Source organism: Petromyzon marinus, chromosome 25 (assembly GCF_048934315.1).
Source record: "Petromyzon marinus isolate PM22_M1 ecotype Great Lakes invasive population chromosome 25, UKy_Petmar_22M1.pri1.0, whole genome shotgun sequence".
NCBI lineage: Eukaryota > Metazoa > Chordata > Hyperoartia > Petromyzontiformes > Petromyzontidae > Petromyzon > Petromyzon marinus.
In genome coordinates, this window is record NC_133691.1 from 11,514,460 (window position 1) to 11,536,368 (window position 21,909).

The 21,909-nt window shown below is 56.8% G+C and overlaps 1 protein-coding gene across 1 annotated transcript in view; it reads left to right on the plus strand.

Moving 5' to 3' along the window:
- The window catches only part of LOC116945818 (uncharacterized), a 46,561-nt gene that overhangs the window by 19,499 nt on the left and 5,153 nt on the right, over nucleotides 1–21,909 (plus strand). Inside the window, exons 2-6 of the mRNA XM_032960384.2 lie at nucleotides 5,499–6,323; nucleotides 13,135–13,341; nucleotides 17,170–17,334; nucleotides 17,671–18,912; nucleotides 20,430–20,504. Of these exons, the coding sequence (XP_032816275.2) occupies nucleotides 5,499–6,323; nucleotides 13,135–13,341; nucleotides 17,170–17,334; nucleotides 17,671–18,912; nucleotides 20,430–20,504 (2,514 nt within the window). The remainder of the gene's footprint in view (nucleotides 1–5,498; nucleotides 6,324–13,134; nucleotides 13,342–17,169; nucleotides 17,335–17,670; nucleotides 18,913–20,429; nucleotides 20,505–21,909) is intronic.

Genomic DNA, 21,909 nt, shown 5'->3' on the forward strand with positions numbered 1-21,909 from the left:
CCTGCCCACACCGCTCCCTGAGCACCAAGTGCTGCTCCCTTGCTACCTTCGTCTCCCGGCTGTTCCTCCTCGTGTTCTGCGTTTCGTCGCTCGTATTGCGCCTCCACGCCTCTGCCCGCGACCAACCTGCTTCACGCTCACTCCACGCTCCGTGGTCCTTCCCGCACTCCCTGGCCTGTCCCTGGCCCGTCCCTGGCCCGTCCCTGGCCCGTCCCTGGCCCGTCCCTGGCCCGTCCCTGGCCCGTCCCTGGCCTGTCCCTGGCCCGTCCCTGGCCCATCCCTGGCCCGTCCCTGGTCCCTCCCCCTGGTCCCTCCCCCTGGTCCTCCCCCTGGCCATCCCTGGCCCATCCCTGGCCCATCCCTGGCCCATCCCTGGCCCATCCCTGGCCCGTCCCTGGTCCCTCCCCCTGGTCCTCCCTGGTCATCCCTGGCCATCCCTGCTTCTTGTCCCTGCTTCTTGTCCCTGCTTCTTGTCCCTGCTTCTCTTGATGCTCGCATTGTCACCGATGCTCCTCTGTTCTCATTTACGCCACGCAGCCCACCTGCTCCCCCGTTGCTCGCTCTGCTCTGGCTACCAATCCTCCTCTGGCTTAGCAATCCTTACCCCTGCCCGCTCCTTATCAACCATGACTCCCCCCCCTCCCCACTGCCTGCTGTAATCTAGGTTTGATTCCTGGCACGGGTGCGATGGGGGTTAAACCGGCAGCAGCAGTATCAGTTGACGATCGTAATCGCCACAGCCGCCGCCACCACGCGGCTCGGCTCCCCCTCCCTGTGCAGAATGGGCTTCCAGTCAACAACCCCCGGCCCCCGGCCTTCCCAGCAACATCAGGGAGGGACAATCTTGTCGTGTGCAAAGCTAGATTTGTTATCGTTTCGGTATTTTTATGATTTTGTTTTTTCTATTTGCAGAAGCAAAAAAAATCTATTTTGATTGGAGGTTGGGTGGGGTGTATGTAGGCGGTTTGGGCTCTTGCTCTGCGTTCTCCCTAACCTTCATCCCTAACTTTCATCCCTATTCCATCCGTGTGTGTGCGCGTGTGTGTGTGTCTTTGTGATAGTGGGGGACTAGCGCTACGAACCTGGCGACTCGAGTTCGATTCCCGCTCACGGTCAACACCAGTAATGATAATCTAAATCGGTCCTTGCGCCTCCCCTAGGTCGACTCAGCCTCGAATGAGCAGCTGGTGCCATGTGTAAAACATCGCCATTGGGGAGAGAAATGCGGCCGGGCGTGGTGCTGACCCACACGCCATCCTCCTCGTGCGCCGTGCCGGCCTTCGTAGTTTCTCGATTACAGCACTTGCCCCCACCAGAATGTGTCGGCTATGCGTGGAGGTAGGGCATCTTTGTCTTTGTCTGGCTATGGGCTGTGGGCATCGCAAACAAATGCCACGATCTGTGGTGGGAGGGTAGTGTTGTGGGTGGTTGTGGGTTGGGTGTGAATCTCCTAAGCAGGAGGGAAAAAGCATCTAAAGTTCTTAGACTGCGTGTCACATTCCAGAGGGCACTGTGGGCTACAGCAGTACGGCTCAGACTCGGAGAGGGGAGAGGCCTTTGCCTCGCTTGGTAACTGTGAGGCCACCAAGCTCGACACGGAGCATCGTGGGCTACTGACACAATGCCAGTGCGAGAGATTATGGTGGAGCTCACATACGCCGCGCGGGTGTGCGTGTGTGCCTGTGCGTGTGTGTGTGTCATCCCAATCTATTTCGACAGCGTAGTTCGTGAAGCCTTCAATAGCTGTACCAGAGGAATTTCCATCTGGTACAGATACAATTGGAGGCTGATCGATGCCCGGGTGCGGTCAAGGGATGGTTCCCTATTGCTCAATCATGTTATGTATGCTGATGATCTGGTGATTGCTACTCACTCAGAGGAGGAGTTGGAGGCGCTGCTGCTGAACCTGGAGCTTGCTACTAAGAGGTGGGGACTTACCATCAGCCCCACCAAAACTAAGCACCTGCCTGGGTATTTTGTACCATCCGACACTCCACCCCCACAACTCCCAGTTGGTAATAGGGCAGTTGTGGAGAGAGAGGAGAGTGTCCCATACCTGGGCAGTGTGCTCATGACCGGATATGGTTTGACAGCAGAGGTCTCACTCTGAATCAGTCGAGCAGCATTATCTTTTCATCGGTTGCTACCTGGTCTGTTGCTATGCACGAAGCTTCAGGTCTTCTCGACCACAGTCATTCCCTCCCTTCTCTACGCTTGCGAAACGTGGACCCCCCTAATGGAACATCTTCACCGGTTAGAAACATTTAGGCTGGCCTGCCTACGAACCATCCTGGGTTTAACCAGGCTGGATTGTGTGAAGAGCTCACAAATCCTTGAAAGATCGGTGAGCTCCTCCGGCAGGCAAGGCTGCGTTGGCTGAGTCATGTAGCCTGCATGCCCAGCCACCGCATGCCTAAACAGCTTTTGTTCGTCCGGATCGAGGGAACTAAATGGGCGCGGCACGGGATAGAGAAGAGATGGAGTGATGTGGTACAGGAGGATGTGGAGCTGAGTGGACTTGCCGATGACTGGTACCAGCGGTGTCAAGATCGGCCTCTGGAGGAGGCTCGTGAAGGATGTTACTTGGCAGTTGGAGGCAGTCGCCCTCCAACAACAACGGAGGGCGAAGGAGCGATGCTCACAACAACGAGCGGAGTGCCGGGTGGCTAAAGCACAGCAAGTTGGCACAGTAGGGGGCACAGGTGGTGCATCAGCCAGTCATCTAACACAGTCGACCCGTAGCGCCTGGGTCTGCCCCATGACCTCCTGTCAGCGGGTGGTCGACTTCACGTGGCCTCAAGATGCACATAGCCTGCAACAAGCGTCGTGGTGACATCACCACCACTTAGTGGCGAATGGCGGTTGTTGTTGTCATCACAATCGTCGATGTCACGACGAGTCGCCACCTGTGACCAGATACCAATACCATTGCCATCGTCACGAGACACGATCTATCTCTGGCCCGAGACAAATATCACTGCCATCACCATCGTCAAGAGGTGTGCTCTATCCTCTGCTGGATGGAAGACCCACTCCTGCCCAAGAGCCAATCTCATTTCTCCAATCTCCACGGGGGCCAGACTATGGTGGTGTGCGTTCTCTCCTTTGGCTGCCATTCCATCACCAGTCTCACCTTCAGCCATTGGCCCTTCCAGCCACGATGGACCCTGCCCATGATGGACCCTGCCCACGTGTTGTGACGGGTACTGGAAGATCCGACTCTGTCCGTCCGGTGCTCGCTGAGCTGCATTGGCTTCCGGTTTGCTGAAAATACATTTGAAGGTCGCACTCGTTGCACACGAAGTGCTTGGCGACAAATGAACCACGACACCTTGGTGATCTCGTCAAGGAGCATGAACCATCATCACGCGAATTCCCATCGTCCTCGCAAGCCCTTTTGGCTGGCCATTGAACAAAGACGGTCACCGCATCGCACGCTCTCAGTTGCCCTTTCTTTGGCCGTCTGGAAGGCTCTTCCTTCCAATATCAGGAAGCCACTGGGATCTATGCACTTTGAAATAATGTAGATTGAAATTGAATTTCTTCGGAACCGCTTTTTGTGTGTTGGTTTGTTGCCCTGCACCTCCGACGAGCACGGATGGCTCCGCACGGCGCGAAAGAAGTTCAACATACATCTGTACTTACAGACTTAGATCCGATGTGTTTGTTACTCCCCTCAAACCCGACGTAAGCACAGACATCGGACTTAACCTGGAGGAACGCGACGAGCCGCGAGGCTCTCCTTCACCAGGTGTCCAGCCCCCCAGCTAGAATGTGTGGAGTTGGCCATTGTACGTCATGGACCACGCTTGACACTTTCGCCTCTCTAAACCAGCTCAAGCCTCCCGTGAATCACGTGACTTCTGTATAGCCCCCCCCCCCGCCGTCGTCGCCGCCCGCTGTGAGAACAGACGCCGAGCAGCTCGCTCCTGCCTTTTCTCTGCTCCCTCTCTCTAAAATGTTAACTCCATCGCCTGGTATGCAGGAGGTCGTGAGTTCGATCCCGACCCTGACGCCTGCTGCTGTATATTTGGAGTTTGCGTGTCTCGCTCTCTCTCTCTCGCTCTCTCCCTGTGGTCTTGTGGATTTTCTCCGCGTCCTCCGGTTTTTCCCACCACGTTTATAATCGACGCGTGCTTGACGTCTTCGGCTGCTGTGTCCACACGATGAGCCACTACGTCGAGCTCTCGTTTGTGGCCAGGTCGCTTCTGAGCTACATTGCTCGGTGGGCCTTACCTGGTAAAATAAAACAAATAGTCTATCGTATTCTTAGCTCTTTCGGTAAAGTCACGTTGAAGGGAAACAATAAAATAATAAAATATATATAAAACAATATTGTTTCCCTTCAACGTGACTTTACCGAAAGAGCTAAGAATATTAATTACTGCAGTCACGAAAGCTTTAAATAAAAAAATAGTCTATCGTAGTTTTCCTTTCTCTTTTCCCCATTTGTTGTGTCCTTGACGCGATTGCTCTGCCCGTTGTGTCAACGTGAAATCGGAAACAAGTAACGATTAACCGTTGACGCAGGGAAAACGCAAAACAATTTCCCTCCCCTCCCGAGATGTTGATCTGGCTGGAACCAAATAACACAAACCTTGTACAGTTACGTCTCGTGGGGGGGGGGGGGGGGAACACCGCTATCCAGACGAACCGGTTCCAGACACCAGCCCAGGTGTCGACAGGTGGCTTTCACGGAGCTCACCTGGGGGGTGGTGGAGACGTCTGGGCCAATCCAGCCTGCAGGTTAAACCCAAGATGGATTGTCGGCAGGCCAGCCTGAATGTTTCCGACCGGTGCAGATGTTCCATTAGGATTTGGGGGGGGTGGGGGGGTCCACGTTTCACAAGCATAGAGAAGGGGGGATGGCATGACTGTGGCATCCAACACACATTTATTTTCACTTGTATATCCGTCTTTGTAGGGTTGTTTTGCTCTTAGTTTACTAAGGGGTTTTTACTGGCATTGTGTTACTTGTTTGCACACAAAGACAAAGATCCCCCGTAATAGCCTTAACAAACTGTTGGGACAAGTGTTGTTAGTGAATAGCGCCTATGAAGGCCGGCACAGTAAACGAGGGGATGTGTGGCCAGCAACATGCCCTTTGTCTCCCGAGCGACGATGTTTGCGCATCGCACACCAGTTACATAATTGAGGCCGAGTCGACCCAGTGGAGGCCCAGTACCGGTTCATATACTCGTCACTGGTGTTGGCCGTGAGCGGGAATCGTTAACCGCTCCATCACCGCCCCCCACCAACACACTCACAACAACAACCGGCATTCGCCACGGCGCTTGTGCCAGGCTATGTGCACACACACCCACATACACAAACCACTCGCTGGCACCGGGGAAGCCTTACAGATTTACCCAGAACAGCTCCTTCAAGAAGACGGCAATCTCTGGGAAAACCAGGGGGGCACGCAGAGTTTCCCATTGCGGTGACCCCTAACCGTGACCTCTTCACCCCCCCCCACCCAACCCCCCCTCTCTCGGCAGAACGTTCTCGCCAAGGCCCTCTATGACAATGTGGCCGAGTCTCCGGACGAACTGGCCTTCCGCAAGGGCGACATCGTGACGGTGCTGGAGCAGAACGCCGGCGGCCTGCAGGGCTGGTGGCTCTGCTCGCTGCACGGGCGCCAGGGCGTCGCTCCGGGCAACCGCCTGCGCCTGCTCGTCGGCTGCTACGAGGGGGGTGGCACGGGAGGAGCCGGCGGCGGCGCTGCTGCCGCCCGGCAGACCTGCGCCGCCAACGCCGGCTCGGAAAGGGGCGGCTTCCGCTCGCAACCGCAGGAGGACGTCTACCGGGTGCCACCGTCGCCGGGATCGGCTCAAGGTCTCTACCGGGTGCCGCCCTCCCAGGGCGTGTACAACGTGCCGCCGGCGGCGCCCGGTTCCGGTTCCGGCGGCGGCGGCCAGGCCCTCTACCAGGTGCCGCCCTCCCTCGCCGAGTCCCGCGACGACGTCTACCAGGTGCCGCCTTGCTCCTCCTCTGCGGCGGCGGGCGACGGGCCCCACGACGCCGGCCGGGACGTGTACCAGGTGCCGCCGTCGCTGGCGGCCCAGGACGTGTACCAGGTGCCGCCGTCGCTGGCGGCCCAGGACGTGTACCAGGTCCCGCCGTCGCTGGAGGCCCCCCGCGCGGCCCAGACTGTGGGGGGCGCGGGTCAGAGGGGGGGGCCCCAGGCCCGGCTGAGCCCCACGCGGAGGGGGGGCGGCGGGGCCACGGACGGGGTCGCCCCGCCGACGCCGGACAGGAATCCCAGCGGCGGTGGAAGTGGCGGCGGCGTTGGGCAAGACTCGTGCCGGGTCCACGCCGGGGAGGTGAGTGGCGATGGGGGAACTCTGCGTGACTGCGTGCGTGTGTGGGGAGCGGTGGTGTAGCGGTTTGCGCGCTGCGCTACGTACCCGGTGGCCCGGGTTCGATGCCCGCTCACGGTCCAACACCACTGTTGGTTATCTGAACCGGTCCTGGGCCTACCCCCTAGGCCTCAAGCAGCAGGCTGACGACGACTTCCGGAGTTTAGCAGCACGGGGTGTGGAGGAGGAGGAGCAGGGTGAAGAGTAGTTCCAGGTTGTAAGAGAGCAGAGTGCGGAGGAGGTGCAGCGCTCTGTACTACTCCAGGGTCGGCAGGGTCGCACGGCGAGATGAAGAGAGGTGAGGGACAAGGGGGGGCGGTAACAGACGGGAAGGGTGAGAGAGAGAGAGATCCACCGTGTGATGGTCTAAACCAATATTTTTGATTCTCATCGTGGGATTTGGGCCAAATTAGAATCAAACGTAACTCGCTGCGGTATTGACGCGGCCGTTGGGTCGCCGGGCCGGTCCCATCGGCGCGCTCCGCCTGGAGGAGCCGACGGATCTGATCGCCAGTTTGGGAGCTGCGAAACCCAGAAGCTTGCGCATGGCGCTGGATCAATGCTCTGACCCCGCTGCCGGCATCGATTGCGACGCCCAGGGATCGATGCGCACGTCGCTTGCCCGCGGAATCAACGGATTGGCGACGCATCCTTGACCCCCCCCCCCCCCCACTGGTTACCAGACAGGGTGATCCCCCCACCCACGCCAACCCCCCCCCCCCATACCCCCTCCCCCCATCTCTGTCGTAATGTTTTATTATCTTTGTTGTAACTGCCAGAGGGATCTCATTACTCGATGGAAACATTTAGCAACAGTGGTGAAAAAAAAAAACGCTTGGCAATTATTTTATTCTTAACATTGTCGGGGATGGAAATGATTCCATTGTTATCGCATTGTTGTTGCAATCGGTAATGTCAACAGCGGCTTTGTTAATAACGGACTGGATTCTTGCCACGGGAATGTGGAATTTCCGGCGCTGGCGCTGAGATGAGCTCACCGCATTGCTTACTTGGAGCAGGCTCGAATTTAGATGTTGGCAGTTATTTAAAAACCGTAACTTGCGTTGCGCTGAAGCATTCGCGATGCCAAGCGATCAGTGTGCCGAGCGTTCGAGTCGACGAGGATTTAATACACCGAGCAATCGATATGCCCCCACTTTGTGTGTACATGCCGCTGTTTGAATGCAACCAGGTTGCACGGCATGGTGTGGTTTATCCACCCCGCGCACCGCTCGCAAGCAGCACCGCAGGGACTCGGGGTGGGGGGCAGGTGGAGAGGTCGGGGGGGAGAAAAAAGCTTTAGCCCCCCACTAAATATCACTCCGGGCAGGGGATGGAGGGGGGGTGCGTGATGGAGGGGGGGGGGTGCCCACGGCGGTGGGGGGGGGGGGCTCCAGGAACCTCCAGGAACCAGCCAGGCTGTGCTGCCGGCCTGCGAACGGTTTAATTTGGTAAAATTACGATCTCGTAAAACTCTCTCGAAGCACAAGGGGGGGGGGAGCTTCCACACGGAGGGGGGGGGGGGGGGACGGCTGCAGCGTTAACAGAGCGGAGAGAGAGAGAGGTAACAAACACCACCAAGTGTGCGGCCCGGCCCCGTGCCACTGTTATGACAGCCGGGATCAAAATAAGAGTTGCGACTTTTGTTTTTGTAGAAAGTTTGGGGGGGGGGGGTGGGTACTGGTTGCGGGGTGGAGTCTGGTGAGGCGGCTGGTGGTGGTGGTGACGGGTGCATTGTGGGTTATCTCGCACTATCTACTGCTGGATGGGATGCCTCTCCACGGGTCTCGGTCATGGGTTTGTTGCGGTATAGGCGTGGGAGGATAGCCGGGACGATTGACTGTCGAACTGCCTTCTGCTGCCCACCATGCAGCCCTGCCATCTGTAGCCTCTAGCACCAGGGTATGCATGGAGATCGCCCATCCCATGCACGGCCCAGGCTCGGCACCTGCCGAGCTTGTGAGATGTCACGAGATGAGGCGCGTGTCTTGGTGATTTGTTGTCACGCTAGCTATTTGTTATTTTAGCAGGCAAGGCCGACTAAGCTCTGTAGCTCTTTTTCAGAAGCCACCTGGCCACAAATGATAGCCCAACGATGTGGGCTTATCACGTGGAAATGTACATCAGCCAAATACTCTAAACGTGTGATGTTGATTCTAAATGTGGAGGGAAAAACCGGAGGATCCGGAGAAAATTCCACACGACCACGGGGAGAGAGAGAGTGAACATGTAAACGCCGAATATATATATACACGTGTCACGGTCTGGATCGAACCCACGACCTCCTGCATACCAGGCGAGGTAGCTAACATCTCGACATCGTGGGTGGTGATAGTGGTGACCTCTGCTTTGCCCAAGAAGCCTCACCGAGTCTCAAGACAGTGGCCAACGAGTGTCCTGCTGCTGCCACCTTGCTTTGAGCAGCGTGGCGGTCGCGCTTGCAAGCGGACACCAGAGAGACAAGGTGCTAAAAACACAAAGATACCCCCCCCCCCCCTCCCACGAAGCTTTTCACGGACTCTTGGGGCAAGTGCGCAAGGTTGGTGGGTTTACTGGGACGGTGCCTTGTCGGCGGATGGATTACCCTGGAGATTGAAGTTGCTGGGTCTCTTCGTCCGTGATGCGGCCCCAAAATAACAGCGGTGCAGGTCCCTCTCTGTGTTCACGCGCGGGGTTATGAGCGGTTCCGTCTACGAGGATCCAGGCCGATGGCTGCTGGTAATGATGATCCCGTCTTTCGTACAACATCGCCTCAACGTTCGGACGGATCAACGTTGAGGCCCATCGCCTGAAGTTGCCTTGACGATGGCCCGACGGTTCCAACCACGTGCCGACGTTGGATCGGCGTTTCGGAAGAAGGGACCATAATGGCCGACGGTAAACCGTGGACTCAACGCTGGCCCACCGTTTCGCGTTCTGCCGGGGTACGTAATCATTCGTTTGCCATCACTTGCCCCCTTTATCGATCCGTGGTAACTTTAGAAAGCATCGCAGTTCAAATGGAGGGGGGCTGTGTTGCGCCCTTATCTTATCTTCAGCCTCCCGTCCACGAGCACACATCCGCACAGAGGCACTGAAGTCACTGGGGCCTCCTGGGAGCCAACACAGCAGCGGCTTGAACCAGTGGTCCTCAAACGGGGGTGGGGGGTACGCGCGGACCCTTGGGGGGTATGTGGCAGTGTCTCGGGCCGGGGGGGGGGGGGTAACGTGGGGTGATTTATGAAACCGTTCCATTACATCGTACTGGAGTGAGTCATTGGGTGAACAATCACGTACGCGAATCTGTCAATATAAAATAACCGCGGTAAGATTTAAATCCACGTGGTATCCGAGAACGATTTAAACGATCTTCATGAACTCACTGACCGTCAACAATGTCGGCGGCTTCCAAGAGTAAGCAGCGAGCGCGAGCGAATCACGTGACGCGTGCAGAGCGTCACGTGATTTGTATTTTATAGTCGCTCGCAGTCACTTAGCCAGGCACAAGGATTACCTCACAAAATGGACGATTTGGTTAAAACGTCGTTGTTCATTATCTGCAACATTTATTTCTCAGAACCATGTTGGGGTCAGAGCAAGGGATGGGAGGGCAGTGTACTTGGTGTGAAACACAGTTCAATAACGTGGTGGGGGGGGGGGTGGGGGTACACACACACATTAGCCAAGACGAGGTTGAGAACCGGCGGCTTCATAAACCCAGCTCGAGTCCTTCGTGAGTCCTCCCCCTTGGCTCCCCACTTGCTCCACCCACACAGCGAGACGGAAACTCGAGGAGACCCTCGCCACCTCCCCCCCAAACGGAACGACGGCGACGCAACCGGAGGAGTCTCGCGAATTCGGTGGTGAACATTTTAATTGGGGAATTAGCCCCCCCCCCCCCACCCACCACAACCACCAACCCCCTCCCTCCCTCCCACCCACTACCATCACCAACCCCCGCTCACCAAAAACAACTACCCAGGCACACCGAGCCCCCCACCCCACCCACTAAGCCACCCACCCCACCCACCAAGCCACCCACCCACCAAGCCACCAACCCCACCCACCCACCCCCACCCACCAACCTACCCCACCCACCCCACCCACCAAGCCACCCACCCCACCCACCCCCACCCACCCCACCCACACCCACCCCCACCCACCAACCTACCCAACCCACCCCACCCCACCCACCACCCCACCCACCAAGCCACCCACCCCACCCACCCACCCACCAAGCCCCCGTCGGTCCCCTCCTCCGGGCCGAGTCTGGAAATGGAACCCCGAACGCTGCAGCTGAAGCCAAATTGGCAGAGGCCGTTACATTCCAGCCTCGGCTGCATCACCGGGGGAAGGTGAGTGATGAGGTAAATCCACCAGAATGTGTGCGTGTGTGTGGTGTGTCTTTGCGTGTATATATATGTGTGTGTGCGTTTATATCTTTTGGTTATGTGGCGGGGTGTGGGGGGAGCGGTGGTGTAGTGGTTAGCTGCGCTGCGCTCCGCTACGAGCCCGGCGACCCGAGTTCTATTCCCGCTCACGGCCGACACCAGTGACGATTATCTGAGCCCGTCCTGGGCCTCCCCTAGGTTGACTCAGCCTCAAGTAGCACTTGGCGAGACGTGTAAACACATCTGGGGAAGGGCGGTCGGGCGCGGTGCTGGCCGCCCACCCCCTCGTGTGCGGTGCCGGCCTTCACAGGTGCTACTCGCTAGCGGCGCTTGCCCCAACAGTCTGTTAAGGCTATACGGGGGATCTTTGTCTTTGTTGGCACAGTAGGGGGCACAGTAGGGGGCACAGCTGCCGGTCATCTCAGTCGACCCATGGCACCTGCAGGGTCTGTCCCGTGACCTCCCGTTGTCAGCTGAGAGCCTTTGATACTTTTACGTGGCCTCAAAGTGCACCTGGCCTGGCACGGACGCCGTGGTGACATCACCGCCACTTAGTGGCGAATGGCGGTTGTTGTTGTTGTAGTGTATCTGTGAGGGTGTGTAGCGCATCTGTGAGTGTAGTTTATCCGAGTGTGCACTTTCGCGGTCTCATGCTGCAGCTGTTCACGTGATCCCTTCCACGGCCAACACCAGTGGTGAGTGATGGCACCTGTGAAAAAGAGCTTTGTAGCTCATCGGATTCCTCCAGTATGAATAAATATTCTGATCTGAGCATCTGAGCTCACCCTGGGCGTCGCCTCGGTCCACTCGGCCTTAACATCCATTCCTCGCTCACAGCACTTGCCCCAACGGCCTGGGTGGCTATACTGGGAGGGGGTGGAGCTTTATCTTTGTAGCGCTCTGCTGCTGGTTGCTGCTCTCGAACGCTCGTCGCTCGAGGCCGCGCGAGTCCGGGCACGGCGCGGAGAAGCGGGGAAGACTGGTTCTGTCTCCCCCCTCTCCCTGTCGCTCTCCCCCCCCTCTCCCTGTCGCTCTCCCCCCCCTCTCCCCACCTCTCCCCCCCTCTCTCCCTGTCGCTCTCCCCACCACTCCCGGTCTCTCTACCCCCCCCCTCCATCCCTGCCTCTCTCCCCACTCCTCTCCCGCCCCCTGTCCCCGTCTCTCATGGGGAATGTGGAACAAAGACAAAGATCCCCTTTGTAGCCTTAGCAGACTCTTGGGGCAAGTGCTGTTAGCTATCGTGCACCTATGAAGGCCGGCACGGCCTTTGTCTCCCCAGTGTCGATGTTTACACACCGCACCGGGTACTCATTTGAGGCCGAGTCGACCTAGGGGAGGCCCAGGAGCGGTTCAGATAATCATCACCGCTGTTGACCATGAGCGAGAATTGAACGAGGAGAGATACAAACACGAAGTGGGGTGGGTGGGGGGTGGGAAGTCTACTCACTCCTCAGCTGTGCCCCCTACTCTGCCAACAGTACACACCCACGGACTCTTGAGTCCAAACGCATACCACAGAAATACTTCCGTGATTCCATGCGCTTTGAGGAAGGTCCATTGCCCGAAACGTTGTCCGTCCCGCGTACGGTGTTGTTTGACGAATGTGTTGAGTTGTGCAATGTGCGAGCTCCGCTGCCGCTGCAGCAGCGTCACCACATAATTAAATAATGTACCACCCCACGAATCCGAAAACTTACGCTGCAGAAAATGTGGACCCCCACCTGTGTATGTACGGGGATAGAGTGTTTCCCCCTCGCACGCGTGGTGCGTTTTCTCCGGGTGCTCCGGTTTCCTCCCACTTGCGTATCAGCAGACATTAATTGGCCGAATACTTCTTAATATGTAGTGGACCGCAGCGCTTGGGCAATTGCCAGAGCCGGCTCCTCGCCAACGTGTGGCCGCCGCTGCCGCCGCCGCCGCCGCCGCCGCCGCTGCTGCCTTCCCGCTCGTCTGTGGTTCATCCTCCTCCTCGCGCCTCTGGCTTGTCCCCCTCTCTCTCTCTCTGTCTCTTGAGTCGTCCCCTCTTCACGAGAGCGATGAGCGGGTACCGTGCATCGGTGGTGACGCACCGTTACGAGTTGACGTGATGATGATGATGATTACTATTGTTGTTGTTGCTCGGGTCGTACCGCGTATTGTTGTTCCCCATGATGTCCGCCCGTTGGTTTCGCCCCGCGCGCTGAAGAAGTTCCAGCGCCAGGCTCCGCGGCGTGCGGAGCGAAACGTCGGACACCGTGCCGCGCGAACGTGTGCGGCACAAGCCGAAGACGGAGCGCCGCCACGGAAAAACCCCCACGGTATCGGGGGGCGGTACCACAGCTTGCGGTGATCTCATCGTCCCCCTGCCTCTCCCTGTGCCACCTCCCCCCCCTCCGCCCGTTACCCCCCCCCCATCCCCCAATCAGGCATCTCCTCGCATGTCCTCCGATGATGTCTACGACGTGCCCCCCTCACTGGGATGTGCCACCCCCCCACGGCCCAACACCCGGACGGGCCAGGCCCCCCTGCACCACCACCTCCTCCACCACTACAGCAACCACAACCAGCAGCAGCAGCAGCAGCACGGCCTTCATCTACTGGCATCAGGGGCCGGCGGGGAGAATGAACTTCAGGTGAGGGGGGAGCACAGGGTGCCTAAGGCCGCCAACAGCATGTGCGTGCGTGTGTGTGTACGTGCGTGTGCGATAGTGTAGCGGTTAGCGCGCTGCGCTATGAACCCGGCGACCCGGGTTCGATTCCCGCTCACGGCCAACATCAGTGACGATTATCTGAACCGGTCCCGGGCCTCCCCTAGGTCGACTCGGCCTCAAATGAGTACCTGGTGCGATGTGTAAAATCGCTGGCCACCCACCCCCTCGTGTGCCAAAGTGTCGACCTTCATTGGCACTACATGGTAACAGCACTTGTCCCAACAGTCTGTTAAGGATAATCTGGGGATCTTTGTCTTTGTTGTTCGTTGTGCGTTGCGTGTCTGTGTGGACGTTGCGTCTAAACGTCGCTCCCGGTGACACCACAAGGGCACTTTATTTACGAACGCTTTCCAACTGAGGTCGAGCGCGCAAGTGCACGAGCTCTCGCGAAGACGATCCGATTTAAATTGCAATTTTTAGTTCAAAGTTGTGATGCTGTGTACCAGGGGGACTTGCGGTAAAACAAAACAAAAAATCGGCGGTAAAAGGCATCAGCCGTCGTCGGCCGCCTGTGACATCAGCCGACACTTGCACCGTGACGCCAGCGCCGCACGACGGGCGCCTCCCGTGGCGAACGGCGTCACGGCACCTGGGGCCCGGCCGCTGGTAAAAATGTTTCCGTAACCGCGAGCCCTCTTAAAACGACGACGTTTAGGCCCCGGGTGCCGCCGTTAAACACCCACGGCGGCGGGGGGGGGGGGGGCGGCGGGGCGGAGGAAACGTAATTGTCCGGAATTATGTTAATTGATGTAATTATGCACATAAATTAGGCTAATTAGAGATACTCGCATTAATTTATGTGAATGTATGCAATTGTGCCAATGTGAGCAGTTATGATAATTAAGCCCTTCCTCGCTGTCGAGGGTAGTATTATCAATCGGGATCATACGATTAATTGTATGCAGTTATGCAGGTGTGCTGTAAGTATGCTAGATTAAGCTCGGCTTCGTTGTCTTCGTTGTGTAGGTTCGTATTATCGATCGGGATAATATAATTATTCTCGCTTTAACATTTACTGATTATGTATTAGTGTGTTTATGTCAGGTCTCCAAATTAAAATCTCATCCGCAGGATACAGTTCTTATTATTAAGATTATTACGCATGAACTCGGGAAAGAAACACTCAAACACTTCTGTGTTAAGCAATTTTAATTTATAAACAAAACCTTAACACTCTAATATGCGAATTCTTATGCTTGAAATTGTCAATACAGTACTCCAGGAGATGTTCCCCTCATTGATCCATTCATTTAACGCTCAATGATCACGTTTGTTAACTGGGTAACAGAACAAATGATTATTTCCTTAGAGTAACACGAGCATATACGGCAAATAGAAATAGAAAGTCCTTAAAAATTCAATGAATCCACGGGCAAGATTACGTAATTAAACGAAATGTTGAAACCATGGTGTGCAGCAGTATGCCTGCTTCAGCAAATACTCATTAATTGGCTGAGGTTTCAATAAATTTACGGACAGATTCTGTGATCAAAAGAAAGATTTCAACACAATGTTCTCCGTGTGAGTGTGTAGATTCGAAACTTAGGGTTTTAAACGTTTAGTTTTCATAAATGAATTAGTTGAAAATATTTATGCAAATCAAAAAGAAACATCACTACTAAAATACTTCTAAACGACCGTTTCCCCCTAACCCAATGGCAACCGTGTTCTTCGTTATCAGTTGATACTTGACGCACTTATCACGAGTCTTCTCATTAATGATTCGTGTATGTGTTGAGTGGGGATGGTATGGGTTGAGTGGGGATGTGTTCTTGATCAATTCTTCGCGTCAAGCAGACGACAGGTGATGCGTTGTAATGCGTGGCGGTGTGCGTATCGTACGGATAGCTGGGTTCTCCCCCTTTCACACGGGCGGCCACAGTTTCTGTCCACAGCTGGGTGGAAGAGTCGGAACGACGCTCGCCGTCTGTGCGCGATGATCCGTCGTCAGATAGCGCCCGCAGCTCGTCCGCTCGCCGCAGTTCCTCGCTCTCGTCTTGGTTCCCAGCCGGTGCCGGTCGGCGCGCGTGTGGGTCGAACCCACGGCGCGCTCCGCTGGCGCCGACGCTCTTGCTCACGGGCGGCCGGTCAGGCTCTTTCCCCTGCTGGATGGGCCGAGTCGGCGCAACGCTTGTCCGCTGGCAGCTGTCACCCTTCGCTCGGTGGCGCTGGTGGCGCTGCTGCGCGACTCTCTCTTGCTCCGTCTCTTTCTGGCGGCGCCGGTTGCGCGTGCAGCTGGTTTCCTGCAATGCTGGCTCGGTCGATGCTTGGCCCTCTCTCCGCCCTCTCTCGAGGTTGATTGCTTTGACGCTGAGAATAACTTTCAGCGATACTCTGTCGGTCCATGCCGAACTCAGCACAGAGCATCACCTCGCCCCCCTTCTCTGCGATGCACCACACGCGTTGTTGTCGATCTCGAGGCCATGCCCCGGAGCTGGCTTGCTGTCCTCATCCGAGCTGTCCCTTGCCGAGCTGATGGTCGCCGTCTTCTGCCGCTGGTAGCTGTGATGCAATGTGTGGCCCGTGTCTCTCTTTTTATGCCAAAATTTCTTCCTCTGCTCGCCTTCTCACAAAGGACCGGAACTTCCTTTGATCTCGCTCTGTGTTGTGGGGGGGAAGGGTTGTACGTGTGTCCGTGTGTCTTCTGATTTATTAAGCCATCTGTGTCTCTCCCTGGCTTGATTACTGTCGCCCTCCTCAAGGTATCTTTTCATCCGTGCAACACAGATGCCCCACCTGCAATAACAGCTCTCTGTGGGAGTCATTTCCCTCGCTCTGGGCATTACATTCTTTGCTATCCCATGCTGCGGGAAGACAAAGACGGTTGGGAGGCTCTTTTCCTATCGGATACAGTTTATCTTGGTTGTGTAAGTTTGACCTATTCGGCCTCATCTCTTCTGGATAACCCTCGGTTTAATACTGCATAACTATTATTTGGTTTGTGTTTGCCAAGATTTGTGATTTGACATTACCATCACCACGTATTTCTTAGGGTTTATTAATTTCGTCCCCCTGTTTGTATCCTGGGTTTGTGCTGTTTGTTCTCGAGTTATTGTTATTATCTGATATCCCGTGGTTAGAGAATTAGTTTTGGCTTAGGAATAACCCTGACTGCCAGAATTCTTCTTGATGCTTTGGTCAGGTCGTGTAGAAAACTATTAAAGGTGAAAATAACATTAGTATTGAATTAATAAATGAGGAGTAATGATCCACTTATGTAGATTGTAGCCTGGTTTTTAATTGGAGTGTGAGGATCGATAATGTTAGCTTCATCTTTGGTCGCTAAGTTTTGGAATTTTTACCGTTTGTTAGAAGAAACATTAAAGTTAACCAAACGAAACGCCTGTTTGTTATCCTTCGTCGGGGAGGGGGGGGGGCATGTGTGTTTTTTTTCTTTATGACTGACCACTTTCCGTTGGTGGGAGGGGAGGGTGTCTTATCTTTTCGAGAGTGACAAGGCAGCTGCTCGAGAAGGGGGGGGGGGGGGGTTCCGTTTGTTTGTGCTCCCAGCGACCCCGCGAGTGATTATATGAAAATAAAAAATTGGCAAAATCATTCTTAATATCAAAAATGGAAAAAGGCCTATATATACAACATGTCCTTCCTCGGCGCTAACGGAGCTTCGGAAAAACCCTGGCGTCGCGCGACCTCGGTGGGGAGGCCGGGCGCGTAGCTACAGCTACAAGGTGAGAGCCGGCGCGCCTAAAGGCCCTCCTCCTCTGACCGCGCCTGCCTGTCCCTCGGGCCCAGGTGTACGACGTGCTGCCCGCGAGTGGGAGGGGGGGCGGCTGTGGCGTCGGCCAGGATGTGTACGACACGCCGGCGTCGCTGGGCCGCATGGTGCCCCCCGTGCCTTCCATGGCTCAGCAGCACCAGCAGCATCATCATCAGCAGCAGCAGCAGCATCATCATCAGGTGACGTCTTGCGTCACGCACAGCATGGGCACACGTGGTGAGCACAGTGTCGTGAAATCACTGGCATGCGGTGAAAGCGTCGATTTGCCTTCAATGACGCCGTAACCTCCCATGACATGCGGCCAAGGCTTCGTATCTCATCTCGGTGTCCTCCGGTTTTCCCCCCTACATTTAGAATCAATCTGGGTTGGCTACTATAAATTTCCACACGATAAGCCGCTTTGTGGCCAGGTCACTTCTGAATAAAGAGCTACATAGCGCGGTGGGCCTTACCTGGTGAAATAAAAATAGTGTTAGTTAACTTTTGTTTAATCTTCCCGCCTCGCCCTGTTTCAGATGGAGACGATGACCTCCGTGGATGAGACCTACGATGTCCCTCCGGCCTTCGGGGGCCGCAGCGTGCAGCAGGCGACCTCCGGTGCCGACGGACAGCGGCAGGCCACAGCCTCCAACGGCTACCCGCGCCAGCAGCAGCAGCAGCAGCTGCGGCATCAGCCGACGAGGAACGGCAACCACGCTCACACCGCCGAATCGCGGCGCTCCTCGGACGACGAGGTGTACGACGTGCCGGCGCTCGCCAGGGGCACGCGGGGCGAGACCCCGGCGCCCGAGAGGCCGCCGGGGCCCGTCTTCCCCTACGCGGGCACCACCGCCGCGCCGCCCCCCCCCGGCCAGGAGATATACGACATCCCGCCGGGCCTGCAGGCACCCAGGTCCGAGCCACGCGAAGCGCTGGCCACGGCGGTGCTGGCGGCGACAGACGATGCCGAAGAAGACGTCTACGACTGCCCCAAGCCCGCGGTGCCGGCGTCGGCCGACCGCGCCGCCGGTTCCGGCCGCGCGGGGAGCTCGGAGGCGCCGGTCCCGCACGGCGGGAGGGCCACCGCGCCGGACTCGCAGGCGGCGGTGGCGCCCGCGGCGGCAGAGGCCTCGGCGGAGGCCCCGTCGGCCTCGTCGGCCTCGCAGGACATTTACGACGTCCCCAGGGAGGTGTACGCCTCCGTGCGCAAGGCAAGGTCGGAGGCAGCGTTGTCGCGGGACTGCGAGTACGACGTCCCGCCGGCGGCCTCGCGCGACGCCGCTTGCGCCGAGCCGCGGTCGGTGGTGCCGGGAGTCGGTCACCAGGCGGCCGCCGCCATCAGGGCGAGCGTCGGGCGGGGCGGCGGCGGCGCCTCCTCCTCCTCCTCCTCCTCGGCGCCGGCGCGAGCCTCCAAAGACGTCGCGTCGCCGCATTCCGGCTCCCAGCAGCAGCAGCAGCAGCGAGCGGCGCCCGCGGCGTACGTCGGGGGCGCGCACGGATCGTCCAACGGGCCGGCGGGGCCTCAGCGCGGGGTCCCCGTGCCGCTCGGGAACGGCCTCTCCCACGGCGGCGTCGTCGTCGGCCACAACGGGGCCGGCTACGGCGACGGCGGACCCAGGAGGTTGCCGGGGGGCGGCGGGGACCGGCCGGGGGGCATCCAGGCGCGACCGCTGCCGTCGCCGCCGCCTTTCCCCTCCATGCCGTGCGGCGACGGGAACGACTCGGCGGATGGGTCGTGCGACCCCGGCTCGGACGAGTACGACTACGTCCACCTGCAGGTGAACGCCGTGGGCTCGCGGTGTCCCATGGGTGAATTATTATTAGGGGGCGCCACGGCAGCGAGATGTTACATTTCTCGCCTGGAGTTTGTGTGTTTCTCTCTCTCTCCCCGTGGTCACGTGGATTTTTCTCCGGGTCCTCCAGTTTCTCCCTCCACATTTAAAAACGTGTTTTGAGGGTATTTTGTTGCGATAAAGTTCCACGTGATAAGCCCCTTCGTTTAGCTATCATTTGTGGCCAGGTCTCATCTAAAAAAAGAGCTGTATAACTCAGTGGGGCCTTACCTGATAAAATAAAAAAAAAAGTTTAGTTTGATGTATCCGGGCTGGGGAGTATAACCGCGCTTGGAAAGTTTTTTTTTTTAATTCCTAAGTGATTTCTGGGTCAGATCGCAAACTAAAACGTGCGTCGTACACCCCTCTCCACCCGACACGGCCGATTAATCAAACGTGTCAACGCATTTCCCCTCTGAAGCAGCCGGTCGTTAGCAACCAGCATCAGTTGCCATGAATTGTGAACGTGTCCATCAGACCAGGGTGGCGTGCTTCCCATGCATAATTTATGGGAGCGCCGCTTCGATTGTCGACAGCTCCCCACTCGCCGAGGGTCAGGCCAATTGGTGCCGACGTGGCCACCAGCATGAACTAACGACAAAAGGAGTTCACAATTATTGTAGAATAATTCACTCCGCGTCTCCCCCCCCCCACCCCCCCCCGCTTTCCCCAGATCCTACGTTTTGTAGCCTAATGTCAGCGAATGGTGGCACATAAACAAATACACACACACACAGTGCGTATGCAGTGCACAGGTATCCCTCGATTTACGAGAGAGGGGAGGCGTTCTTAAAAGAATCAAAACATTTCGATTTAAAGCTTTCGTGACTGCAATGATTCATCTTCTTTGGTTCTTTCGGTAAAGTCACGTAGAATGAGAATAAAATAATAAATTGATAAAATAACACAATAATATTCTCACGACGTTTCGGCCACAACACAAGCGGCCTTCATCAGGTGAAGGGGCGAGACTGTCTGGACTGTCTGGTAGGACAGCGCTGGAGGTGCGTTTCGGTCAACGTCTTTTAAAAACAACAGCGCTACGCCTCCTCTACATAAAATGAACGCAGAGTCACTTGCGCGCTCCCGAGATTCGGAGGTGAACAGGCACACCCACACCCCGCAACTTGCAGACACCTCGGAACGGGAAAGGGTTAACGAGCGTTTGCACGCGTGAGAGGAGACCTGGAGACAGCCCACACATGCGAGGGGGGTCAACGCCATGCAGATGGAACAGGTGGGAGTCCGCATTGGCCTTCTGGCGAGCCGGGATACGGCACCCCCTCGACGTTCAACGGGAAGGGAGTTTGACAAACTTCGGTGATCCAACAACCCTCGCCTCCGCAGCCGCCGGCACGCAGGGCGCCACGTGCAGTAGCGTAGCCCCCGCCGCCCGGCTCGAAGTTCTGTGCCACCATTGCCCCCCTCCCACCCCTCATCACCTCTCCTTCCTCCTCCTCCAGGCAAAGGATGACCCAGAGCCGGAGAAAACGAGCAACGGGATGGGACCGATTAAAGATCAGATCGAGCTGATTCAGGTGAGCGCTCGCCGCTCGTTTGACGTGCGCGTCAGGTCGCGTGGCGTGATGGAGGGGGGGGCGGTAGTGCAGCGGTGAGCATACCGGTAACGCCGACGAATATTTGAACCGGTCCTGGGTCCTCCCCTAGGTCGACTCGGCCTTAAAGGAGTACCTGACGCGGTGCGTGAAACAACGGCTCTGGGGAGACAAAGGCGGCCGGGCTTGGTGCTGGCCACCCGCCCCCCTCGCGGCCTTACGCGGGCGCGCTGCTCGCTATCGGAATTTGTCTTTGTAAAATCCCATTGGGTCGCCCCCATTCATGCGGGGGCCACGCGGGGGCCACCGCCCGCCCTGCTTGCGTGGCGCCGCCGGTGGAGAAAACCGGAGCCCACCCACCCCGCTGTTGGTTTGAGCGCGACGCTTCTAACCACCATTTCCCATATTCCATACCCACCCCCCCCCGCTGTGCTTATCTCTCGGCATGCAACAATCCACCACTGCCCCTCCTGAATGAACCTATAAATAGTCGTGAATCCGGCGGTGTAGCGTGACTTTGATTAAAGTTGGGGGCAGCGGGCGACGACGCCGTCACTGTTGTAAACCAATCTGAAACGAATGTTAAACGCCAAACGGAATGAGTCAAGGTGCGACTTTGCCTCTGTCGACTCTAACACGTGTGTAAATATCGCATCGACATTGTTTAATCTCCCTTAAGGATTTAGAAGGTGGTGGGGGGGGGGCGTAGCGGAGGGTGAGTTGACGGGTTCAACCGTACTACGATGCTATGGGGCCGTATGAATGAATAGGCAGCTTACGGGCGACCTGTGCGGAGTGCGGTGTTGATTTATTTATTCATCATCGGCTCGGTTCATGACGAAAGTGCGTGAGCGGCGTCCAGGCCACCCCACCCCTCCTATCTGATTACAGTTACGTTGCTGCTATCGTTGTCGGTATTGTTCTGTTCACACGAAGGGGTTTCGCAGCCGACATGATTCCGAATCGATATTTTGTGGTTCGGGGCCCCGTACACCACGTGGCCAAATGTTGTGGACTCTCCGGCACACTCTGACTTCCTGGTTTTGTGCGATGAATTTGGGCATGAAAACCTTAATCAGAAGAGGTAAAACAACAACCAGTAATGGTGATCGGCGCGTCGTTAAACACGCCTGTACCACGTGACAATTTTGTTGGGCTGCGTCTATTTTTATTTTACCAGGTAAGGTCGACTGAGCTATATAGCTTTTTTTGAGACGTGACCTGGCTATTGCTATCGAGAGCCCTACGAAATTGGCTTATCACGTGGAAAGTTAGAGCAGCCAGATACTCTAAATGCATGTTTCTAAATGTGGAGAGAAAAACCGGAGAAACCGGAGGACCCGGAGAAAAAATCCACGCGACAGGCGTCAGAGTCGGGATCGAATCC